Raw genomic sequence first — 12,181 nt, forward strand, 5'->3', positions numbered from 1 at the left:
ATGTCAACAACATACCGTCGGTAGAAAACGAATCACGCAGTGACTGACTTGCGTGCGCTGCTTCTTAATTCACTCATCCGGAAGGAAATGCATTTCGCCGTTGAGTCGGAACTAGACGTTCTCTGTGCATAGTAGCAATAATGGTATAAGTTCTAAGATTTAAACAGCCACGTCTCTGCCAGTGCACCCAACGAAACCACAAATAGGTTTCCTGGAATGACATATTCTTAAAAGGTGAGGTAAAGTAAACAGAGGACATATTTTGTTTATATAAGTGATCAACCACAAAGAGATTGGGCCTTGCCGCTGAGTGACGGTTTGTGTACCTTCGTAACCCATTGAGCCAGAGTGAAGGGTGTACGTGTGGCAAACATAGTCCTTCATCCCAAGAATTTAGACTGCTCTACCAGTTTTACGCCGGCCCGCCGCTGCTCTGCGGTTAGGCTTTCGAGCAAAAGGCTTTAGTTGAGGCTCCTACCGGTCCTCCTGGCTAGATAGGGGCGCCCTGGCGGTATCCCAGCCCACCTACAACCATCGGCCGTCGCGCGATTTCGTTAACCGAGTCGCCTCACTCACCCCATACAGCAGAGAAGGTAAGCGATAACAAACCACTGCTAATGTCTCCCTTACATTATTGAACGGCCATGAAGCTCCAGTGTTGTCACCTAACGTTCTGATCAGATAAAAGCTCCTAATTGGGTTCACAAAACGAAAGGCATCCTTGAGGCTTCAAACTGTCAGTTCACGCCCGATGTGCTCACGTAGACCAGTGAGCCACTGCAAACCCATAAGGCGAATTATGAACGTCAAGGATAGATCTCACGAGTGAACGCGTTTCATGTGATTTCGGAAGGCCGTACACTCTGAGGATTACATTACCGAGCGAGCAAATGCACGAAAGTGTATTTATTGGTCCCAATCTGTCCGGTCTGTTTCATGTGCGGCAGTACAATTCTCCCTTGCGTTCTTTTGAAAAGTGAGTTGGTCTGATCTATCCATCAGGACTATTTCTCCCCCGTCATACGGTCTCAGTAACAAAAGTAGACTGTCCTTTTAAAAGCTGTCAATGCACTGTGATTTACCTTGTTTTATTTGTTTGACCTTTGGTTTAGAACTCAGGTACTAGTAGCATGATCATTTAACTGTGAGTTAGGCGACACAAGCCTAATCCAAGTTCGATTCTGAGGAAGACACCACAAATCGAAGCTTCGGAACCTCGCAGCTACAGAAGAGACCTGTGCCTCGGTCCAGAATATGTGCTGTTTTAGACCCACCGATACGATTCTTTGATATCACAAATGTTGCCAACAGGCGAGGCATTGTAGACTTTGATATCTGACCCGTCACAACATAATCAGAGAAATGTAAGGCATTTAGCGACCTGGTGCAATTCTCTTGGAACTGCGAGAAACGTGTACCAACTGCTATAAATAGAAACGCCAACTGGGTTGTACAGCGTCTGAATAGAAAAGGCAGGTGTCTTTTCGAATATAAAACAGCTAAAAATAATTCATGTTATCACTTCGGCGCACCATTAATCTCATTACTGACATTGTCGTGAAATCCCAGAAGTTTCGTTTCAGCAAATACCGGTGAAAATAAAAACAAGCAGACAAGAATGGAACCGATTGCTAGCCTGCCGCGTGCATTCGGACGTGCCCATACCTCTAAAATCGGCGAAAATCTACACAGAGCACGAGTACAGACAGAAGAAATCGACGAAACAGGAATAGGCCCAAAGAGCTGGGGAATCGTTCTCCATTCAACATACAACACAGAATGGTAGACCGCAAACATCATCGACCATTAACGACAAAGCAACCAGCACCACCGAGGATACCAAAACAGGTGAGTCCGTGGAAAGATCAATGGGTACGACACCAGGGAAATCAGAATCCCAGAGTTCCATCATCACCCAAACACAAAGCTCACCGGTGCGTGGTACAGGGGACTTGTTCTCCATTCAACCCACAACACAGGACGGTAGTTCACAATCATCATTCATACAGAAAACCGATGCAACCAGCCAAACCATGAACATCAAAACAGGTGAGCTGCCTCAAGCGCATAAGTGTTACCGTATTGGTGAAGTCAAGTCAGTCCTCGAGAAGCATCGAGTCCCGATCAAACCTGTAAACGTGAATGCCAGACTAACCCGACGGAAAATAATGAAAACAGTTATCATTCAAAGTCATCATTAAAATAATATGGGTTACACAGAAAGGCAAATAAGCAATCTTGTTCAAGTAGTGCATATCAAATTCCAAAAAAGTATCAAAAATGCTATAACCAAGGACTAGCTGGAGCACAATGCGTACAAAAGGTCAGTCGGCCGATTTGTCACAGAAAAGAGGCGAGTCTGATAGGAATATCACTGAGATAATATTGGCTCCGCGAATGAAAAGTTGCCCACGTTGTTGGCCCACGGGAAGCTTGGAACTGTTCGACCGGGAAGCTTCCTCAGGAGTATGGACACCAGATGTCTTATGTGGGATACTATAGAAAAAACGGGAAGCAAAAACGTTCCTGTCAAATGCCCTCTTCAAGTTAGGGTGTTCGGAAAGTTTTTATAAGATGCCTAGAAAATTCCAAAGATGACTGAACAAGAATCCTAAAGTATGCTGACAGATTCAAAGACAATCGGTTCAGTCTACCTTGAGATGTTGAAAAGCCTCGTGAAACACATTAGACTCAACATTAGAATTGCTGTCCAATCCTTGAATTTTATCGAAGAAACTTGTGAACTTCTTCAGAGGATTTAGGTACAGGAGAAACAGAATAAGTACATCTCAAAAGATCATGGACGTCAAATTCAATCACACCACGAGATAACAGTAGTGGAAAGATTAGTGATCATTCGGCTGTGACACCCTTCCAGATCCTAGCTGCCATGCCACTCAAAGAAGAACGAGGGCTGCCACGCTGCCCAAGCCTAGAGAGGAGGAGTCGAGATACATAAGGTGGGTTCGAACCACGGACCTTCCGGTCAGTAAATTGGCGCTATACACACTGAGCCATCTCGAGTAGTGGAAATACCGGGCACTGTATATCAACCGGATCAGAAAATTAAGCTTCCCAACAGATTCAAACTGATCGATCATACTACGCCATTTCGCCCCTAAATAAACGAATCCTAGACCACATGACACAAGAATGGTTCCGTTTTTTAACAGTAGATTATTGTACACACTTTATGTGGTTACCACAATGTGATTCGGAAGTACGGAGAACTGATGGAAGGTATGACTTACCTTGACAGGCCTTTAAACCCGTTTGAAGTACCCTAATTTGTAGTCCTACATCAACCGCTCACGGTCAGAAACCATCCGGACATCCATGTATTCATGATGCGCGCTGGACAACGTTACCACTTATATAAAAGCAATACAGCTGGAAAATAGTTGATCATATTTTAAATAGAAACTTAGCGAACTGCAGACCACAAAAATGAATGTTCACCATACCCAGAAATAAGGGTACTTCAATCAGGAATCTTGGAGTTTGTTAACAATACATAAAAAACCCAGCACACCACAGAACGGCTCGCACAAACATAGGTAAATCCGTAACACATATGTGCAACGTCAACACCACAAATATCAGGGGAAAGTTCCTCGTGATACACAGTGAAGTCCAACAAGTTGATGTGCTGTTGCACGAGTGCTGTATTTCTTTAAGACGTGGTGTACTATATACTATACTATATATACTATATATGTACCATACATTACCATATACTACCATACTACGCTTGCGCGCTGTTGCGATAGGGATCCACAGTCGGTTCCGTCTCAACTTGGGTTAGAGCGCGAATTTACTGACAGGAAGCTCCGTGGTTCGAACCCGAGTTCTGCCTCTCGACTTCCCCTGTCTAGACTTGGGCAACCTGGCAGTATCCCAGCCCTTGTACAACCTTCGAGTGGCATGGCAGCTAGGCACCGAAAGGGTGCTACAGCTGATTTTTTTCAACTTGGGTTTATACGTGGCAGTTATGTTGCACGATGAAAAGTGATCAACCTGTGGTGTCTCAGTTTGTATGGTAGCTGCAGCGGTCACTTCCTTGTCTCTCCAACCGACGTCGCTTAATTTGTCTGATACATCCATGCTCACTAGGTTACGCGAATCGTTTGTTCCGCAAACGCACAAATGATGTGACAAACCCCTGTCCCGCTCGTAACCTGAACCGACAACAAGTCAGTTCCCGTCTTGTACGCGTTGGAACGATTCTATGTATTATACATAGTATCAAGCCTTCCTGTCAGCAGTGCCAGGGCAAATAGAGGGCAATAAGCATTCATACAGGCGCTCTGGTGACGTTTCCAATCGATATTCAGATTCAATGAAAGATGATGTGGTAACTGCTCTAGTGCTGACCGGTTCTGTGAATGAACTAGCTTTGGGAACATCAGTTTGAAGAATGTGAGGAAAACGCTATCCAACATCACACATGGTTAGTGATGAACCCGCCATCATTGGTGGTTCGGTCACAAACGTTTCGCTAGCAATCGAGGCCACATCATCAGTGCGAGTTCACATCGATTAGGACGGGCTGATCGATTTTAGTGCATTGACGTTCGGATCTTCTGCTGGCCCTTAAGCTTAACATACCTCCAACGATAGCCTTTGTCCTCTTGACTTTGTAGAGATGTCAGACAATAAACACCCTTAGGCGGCCGGGTTAAACCCTGATGGGATCCTAATAAACAAATTGAGCGCCATGTGGTGTAAACTATCCGAAATAAGCGTTCTTACTTAATATTTGAGTTGGAAATACTCCGTTCAATTATGTGAGCCAGAGAAGACATCCATTTGGAACCTTTTGTGGAGCCAGTGACACCACCTGATTGAGTGGCAACATCTCGCTTATTTCCGACAACGGGGGATGGCTCGGTAGAAGAAGTGGGCTGAGGAGAGGCGAACACCAGTGGCACAGAGGGAGTGGGTTGGACTGTAGAGGTCTTGTATGAGGTGGATGGATCCCAACCCCAGACTAATGCATCGTCCGGTAGATCAGTTAGGGAAAGCAGACTGCCAATTTCCATGGGTTCAACGTCATTCGGCTTAGATAGCTCGTTTGTGTCTTTCGTGAAAAAAAACAAGAAACGAAATACAAATGATGAGTGACAGTGTATACAAGAAAACGACTGGTTTGTAAGTAGTGTGTGTAACTAAAAGCTATTGTTGTGGATCACCGTTTTCTCAATGCTTTCTTAATACCGTGAACCCGAGTCTGGATAGCCGCTTGTTAGCCTGATGCACTTTGCAAAACCAGAAAGTCAACGAAAGTGCGAATCAGCTGATCTATTGAACACTTACGCGCACAGCCTTTTCAGGTGCAGCCGAAAACGGGCTGCTTATAAAACTCATGTGGAAAGTTGCAGGCGGTCAAAAAAGTGATGCTAAAAGTAGAATTCATCAGTGAAGAGCGAGTGAAGAACAACCAGTGAAATCTGTTTGACGAAAACGGTTATTCCAATGGCAGTTGTGTAGCCCAATTACGTTAGCAGCCGGTTCTCCTAATAGTCATGTTTCTCACAGTTCACTGGTTGTTATTTTTCACGGGTGTACAAGACTCGTCGAACCGCCCCTCATAGTCTACACCGTTTTTTTCCAAAAGAAATGATGTGGCCTAATTCGCTCAAAGCAAACGAAGTTGGGAACAGTTGGGACTCAACGTTGTTCATGGGTTTCGTCGAACCGTCATAGTCTACACCGTTTTTTTCCAAAAGAAATGATGTGGCCTAATTCGCTCAAAGCAAACGAAGTTGGGAACAGTTGGGACTCAACGTTGTTCATGGGTTTTCAAGTTCTTCAAGTCAAAGTTCTTCAGTACCAACGATAAATTGTTAGGTGATATGGCCTGCCCAACCTGCTGCTTGTCAGAAATGCATATTCAGAGGCCAAACATTTCTGCCCTGGTAGGAGCAGACGATAAGCTCTCGAATTTTTCCGGATCACTGTTTGCTTAATTGAGACTTCGTCATGCAAGCAAGGCTAATCTATGAGAAAGAGCCAAGAAGCACTGTACACCTGCCACGTTCTTGTGGGGACTGTGCGCCTCATGAAACTCCAGGAGGTCACAAACCCACACCCTCCCGGCTAGCAGTTTGAACAATTAACCGTCCGTCCACTGGCGGCTGAACAGTATTGCGATTAACTCACATTTAGACAGAACATAGCGCCACCCATCCTTCAAATACGGTAACCACGTCACGTGGTCAACTTTCAACTGGTTTCTTGAGTAATCACTTCTTAAGCATTTCAGCACAGATTGCCTTCATTCATAAGAGGAAGTCTAAATCGAAAACTATCACCTCTTGTCATACTACCATTGTAACGGTGATACTACTGATGGGGAGGCATGCGAATAGTATGTTTTGTTCTTGTAAATTCGCTGTGCGTCTCTTGAAAAGGGAGATCTGTTGCGGAATTTGTGGAATCGCCTTGCAGCACTTGCTTGCATTTGAGCAATGAATGATTGGAGTCAATGAATATCCAGGAAAGTTCAAGAAGACGCGTTCAGTTTTTGTAAAGAAGATGCAAAAGAGAGTTTTGCTTCCCTGTCCAATAGTTTGTAACTGGTCAGTTGGCATTTTTTAACAAATAACTCCGTAGTTAAGGCCTTCTTCCTTTCACCATTATACTACAAATAGTTCAGGAGGAGAATAAGTTCATGAAACTTCCGTCTGAAAGGTCGTCACAGGAGTCAGTCAGCATATGTGACCACATGATGTGGTCTCCGCTACTGAAGGATGAGTGGCGCCATCGAATAGAATCGAGTTGTTCAGCTGTGACACCCTATCAGTGCCTAGCTGCCATGCTACCCGAAGGAAGCACGAGGGCTGGTATACTACCAGGTTGCCCAGGCCTAGACAGGGGAAGTCGAGGGAAGAGGTCGGGTTCGAACCAAGGACCTTCTGGTCGGCAAATCTACGCTCTAACCACTGAGCTACATCGCCATAACCTATCTAAGTGCGAGCTAATCACACGGCCACCCGCGACCGAAAGGCTAAGTGTTCAAAATAACAGCCGGGAGGGTAGTGGTTTCGCTGACGAAATCCAGTGAGATGTTTTAGTGGTACTAGATTTACACCGGATTTACAAAAGCACTCCAGTCACACTGAATAACGCGCCCGCGGTTACGGTCAGGGTCGACCACTTTCTTACTCACCCACCTCTCAAGGGAAGGCAGCATCGCCCCTTCACAACACTTGAAAGTGTTCGGCGTTGGAACGGAACATCCTATCATTTTCACTACTTCCGTGATTACGCACAGTATTAGGACTCATGGCAATTTCGCAAAGGAAGCTACTCACAAGGTTGATGAAGACTGTTCGACAGCTGTGGAACACCCACTGTTTCCTCGCTAGCGGGTCTTCTTTCCGCAGGAACTTAAATCCAGTCGAACGAACCTTGCGACCCATATAGTCCTCGTGGCTATTGCAAAAAGGGCTTGAATACGACATGGGGAGGCAGCTAATGATTGGAATACAGCCTGTTCGCATCAAACCAGGAGGTGGACACTTACCTACCCCATTAGTACAGAAGAGTGGCACAGGTTGACTCATTGCTTCCATCTGTCGAAACAGTCTGGCTCGACGTTGTCTACGTCGGCGCATGCTTCTCCCAGGTCTTCCATGCTACAGTGGAAATAAACAGAGTAATAAAAAAACTAGCACCGGTCGATCGCAAATGAAAGTAACAACTCGGCATAGTCAGGTGTAGATTAGGCTACGGGGATGTAATATTCTTGTGAAGTTCGACCAATAGGCCAACTACCGAACCGATTTGAGTCACCAACATTTGGCCTACATTCACATATCACTACATAACAAGCGGCAATTTCTGGCATTAAGCTTCGAAAAATTCAAAGTTGATCTGCCTATCGTTCAGCTGCAGCACCCTTTCGCTGCCATGCTACCCGAAGGCTGCACGAGGGCTGGGATTGCCCAAGCCTAGACAGGGGAAGTCGAGAGGCGGAGGTTGGGGTCGAATCACGGACCTTCCGGTCAGTAAATTCGCGCTCTAACCACTTGGTCCATCTTGCCCCCACTTGCGTACTATGCTTATCGATAGTCCAGCGAATGGATACAAACTTGAGCACTAACGACGCCGTGTAGACTCGCCGATAATTGACAGGACGTAGAAGCTTGTTGGTGGTGCCGTTTTACAAATTTATCAGCAGTTACTGTGAAACACGACCAGTTGGACATTACCAACTGGGCACGAGGTGGTTATGGGATTCGACTTCTCATCTAAAATGACGAATAAAACAGTTTCACGCCATTTCTGATGCCTACTGCTGGTGAAAATGGAAAGGATGAACACAGAGTCACTCTTCTGTAAAATCCGATCTCGGAGAAAAGTTCCCTCTCTCTCCGGATGTTCCCTTTACATGGAAAGGATAAATTTTCCTACGAGTTGACCATTCGTCTTGGTGTACTCTCCGTTTTTATATGTCCACTGTGGTTTACTCACTTAGTACAGCCACAGCGTGCCTCCCCTAAGCATATATATTTTATGACTGAAGGTAATCTCTATCCAGAGAGCACTGTTTCCGAGACACTGTACAAAAAGCCACTGGTTACTTATACTGTTAGGCTTCTTTCAGCGAGCCTATTCAATCAATATGGTAAAACATTACGGAAATCTGGCCGAAACAACGAAAAAATAACCTGCCATACACAGATGATTTTGCCACCAGAGGTATTCGTAGCCAATCATCTGCCTACAACATTGCTTCATTGGATTCCGTTCAGAGTAGCGCTTCGCCGACTTTCAATACATTTACAATGGCTCGAGATGGCTCAGTGGTTCAAGCGCTGATTTACTGATCAGAAGGTCCGTGGTTCAAACCCAACGTCTGTATTTCGACTGCTCCTGTCTAGGCTTGGGCGACCTGAGAGTATCCCAGCCATTGTGCTTCCTTCAGATGACATGGCAGCTAAGCACATGAAAGGCGCTAAGGAGGGACGATGGCGACAGACTCTAAACTGATTTGCTTCGTTCATTTACCTTCAAAATCCTCACCTCGCTTCCCAAGCTGTGGGATAATAAAACTAAACGTATTTATTTATTTGTCCCCGGGCCATACTCTCTAGGAAATCCACATTGCAACAAGCTTATCCGCAGTGCATGGAGGTCGAAGCAAACCGTCTTCCACATTAATCCAGCTATTGTGTGAAAGCCAGTCCCATCCCGGGAGACTGTAAACGTCGAAACGGGTGACCTGTGACGGCAACAGACCGGTCTTGAGATTTACGCGTGAATCACCATGACAATCGTGAATTTTGTATCCACCGTTTGTGAGCACGCACGTGAAAAGCATGTAGAACGGTTGGGGTACAATCGCCTCAGCTGTTCATAGAAGCTGTCTTAGTGAACTCACCTCTTACTGACACTTTTTGGTCTGTTCGATCTGTAAATTCCAGCTACTAAACTTCCCCCCACGATGTGTTCATAAACAGATCGAACAAAACGCACGGGCACAGTGGTCAATAACATATGTAAAGCGCACGGCGCGTACACTTGTGACAGCCGGTTCTGAACACCTGATAGCAGACCGCTTTTTCCAAAGTAATTCGGCATAAGCTGCCTTCGTATAAGAATGCTTTGCACAAGCAGCGCAATTCGCACCATACTCTATCCTCAATTCATTCGTTCAATCTGGCATCACAAGTAGTTGACGGGCACTGGATGTAGGCAGTAAGTGGGACCAGTTTTCACATCTTGAAAAGTGCAATCTCACGCAACGGACATAAGCGGGTGGGCCGGGGATAAGTATCAGAAAAATGGATTTGGAACCGCCACCGGTAAAACGAAGTTAGATAACTGAATGTAGGTGATAAGTGAGGTCCAGCGCTTTACTAGTGTGTACCTCTTGGTTGGGCGGTCTTCGTAGCTACAAAGCCTGTTTACAAACAACAGTGGTAGAGTAGATCATTTGGTTTGACGTCAATCAGCTCCAAATCAACCTCGAATTAGGAGTAAATCAAACATCTGATCTACAAAGTTCATCAGACGCTTCTAACTACAATTCGTCTAGTCAGCCCAAGTTTGTACGAACGAAAGCTATGCATCACGCAAAGAGAGACTCCAACTCGGATTTCGAGTAGTCCTTCCTGAAAGTTAAACTAGCTTTTCGACCAAACAAATGTTTTCTAGGGAACAAATGAGTAGCCATTTCATTAAGTGGATCACTCTAGTTGCTTAACCGCCGGTATGATAGGTTGCGTATTCGGAAGAGATTTGGGTCAACTTCTTATCGAGCACAGTACGTGATCTCTTCACTCAAAACCTGCTTTGACCCCGTAGCCAGAAGTGACGTGTAGTTTTTCACTATCGCTCGTAGGTCGTACCAAAGAGGACCCCGTTAATTAGCGAAATACGCCCATTTGCAAACTAATTTGGTTTTTGTTCATAGCCACACCACCACTCTCGTTTGAACGGTCGTCCTCCTGTTCTGGTTTAGTTATTCCGGTGAGTTCACACCAAACGGGAGGACTGGACTCGAGTTTCGTTCTTACTAGAGCTCATCAGCAGTGCATATCCAATGGCCGTGCCGGGATTTGAACCCCGGACATCTGACATGCGAGGCGAATGTGTAACCACTTCTCCACCAAAGCACGTTGGACGCATCTGAATTTTTAGGGCTGAAAAGGCGAACGTGTTCACACTTAGCGATGGGATTGGTGTGCCCGACTAATCGAACGACGACCCAGTGACTGCCCTGGTTGTGGCGATCGATTGACCCGTCAGTCAAGACTTCCCAGTCAGGTAGCGTGACAAGCGCTTGAAACTCACTGGGCAACTTTTTGGTTGCAGTTTCGGGGTTTTGCAGAATATGTATTTTGTTCACGGAACTCTCGTTTGAACGGTTGTAATTATTCGGTTTTTGCGAGAGACTCACCTGGAACCCAGCTGAATCTCTCGTTTGTTATGTTCCTGGGACTCCATTAACCTTTCCTACCCGGGTTAAATGTAGTTACGTTAATTTCTGAAAATGCATGTTCAACTTCTCTTGGGTGTATACCTAAACACGGTATGCTGGACACCAAAATCTTTCACGAAAGGAATACACGTCAAATTAGGTTTATTCGCCTTTCAAGTTCTCATAAATTAGGCAACCCCAGATGAGATGTTTTTCCATCAAAAGTCCAAGTGAGAAGTTTGACAGCTCGGTAGATCAATGTTTTTCCAAGTCCAAGTGAGAAGTTTGACAGCTCGGTAGATCATTGAGTGCTACGAACTGTTTTCGTCTAGTGACTTGCTACAATATAATATAGCAATAAACTCGCTACAACGGGAAAACGCATGGTAACTTGAATTAGAATTTTCGAATGAAGCACATTATAGACCAGTCTGGATGTCCCAACGAGGCAACTCCACAAAGATCGAGCGAACCTTCAGGGATGAGCTTTAGTACAGAGCAGTACAGTCAGTTGATGATTCATATTGCCACTACCTTGGACAGAAGAGAATTCAGGTGTATAAGGCATTCAACATCAAATCAAATCTAGCAACATTTGAACACACTTACTCCACTCAATGCTGAATTGTTTAAGGAAACGGAGTATTCTGTTGTGTTGGATAGGACCTGTGAGGGGAAAAGAACGAAGGGACACCACAATAAACACACCGTCGATACAAGCCGCTAAGACGCTGCCCACGAGCAACAATAGAACATATGTATGTGGAAAACTTTCGTCAGATCGTCAGATGTTACATTTGTCTAAGGCGAGAAAAACGGCATGGTACCAGAAACCTAGGAGAACCAGCTCCGAACGTAACAGGATTGCAAAACAGCCAATGGAATAACCGTTTTCGTTCAGACAGATTTCATTCGTTGTCCTTCACTTGTCCTTGACAAATGAGTTGTATTCTTAGTATCAATTTTGACCCGCTTGCACGCGACAGTGATCAATAGAGTAGTTGGCTCGCAGGTTCATTGACTTTTCTGGTTTGGCCAAGAGCACCAGGCGATCAGGCGGCTATCCAGAACGGGTTCACGGTAATAAGAAGGCACTAAGGGACTGTGGTCCAAAGCACATTGCAAATACCATATACGTCCTGATCACTGATCTGTTGTCTGCGGCTTAACAGCTTTGATCAACAATTAGCAACCAGTTGGGTTAGATACACCAACATGAAACATCCAAGGCCTCAGCGTTCGTGCAATCAG

At 45.3% G+C, this 12,181-nt stretch overlaps 1 protein-coding gene across 1 annotated transcript; it reads right to left on the reverse strand.

Annotated features, from left to right (window-relative positions):
* Positions 1–2,211: 2,211 nt before the first annotated feature.
* On the reverse strand, positions 2,212–11,903 carry T265_01646 (hypothetical protein; the record flags this gene model as incomplete). The annotated part of the gene is made up of 4 exons (XM_009165712.1): positions 2,212–2,496; positions 4,753–5,080; positions 7,529–7,640; positions 11,540–11,903. The coding sequence occupies 3 exons, from the start codon at positions 7,617–7,619 to the stop codon at positions 2,325–2,327; spliced, it is 591 nt and encodes a 196-aa protein (XP_009163976.1).
* Positions 11,904–12,181: the final 278 nt, after the last annotated feature.

This window comes from Opisthorchis viverrini (genome assembly GCF_000715545.1).
Source record: "Opisthorchis viverrini unplaced genomic scaffold opera_v5_18, whole genome shotgun sequence".
NCBI classification, from domain to species: Eukaryota; Metazoa; Platyhelminthes; class Trematoda; order Opisthorchiida; family Opisthorchiidae; genus Opisthorchis; species Opisthorchis viverrini.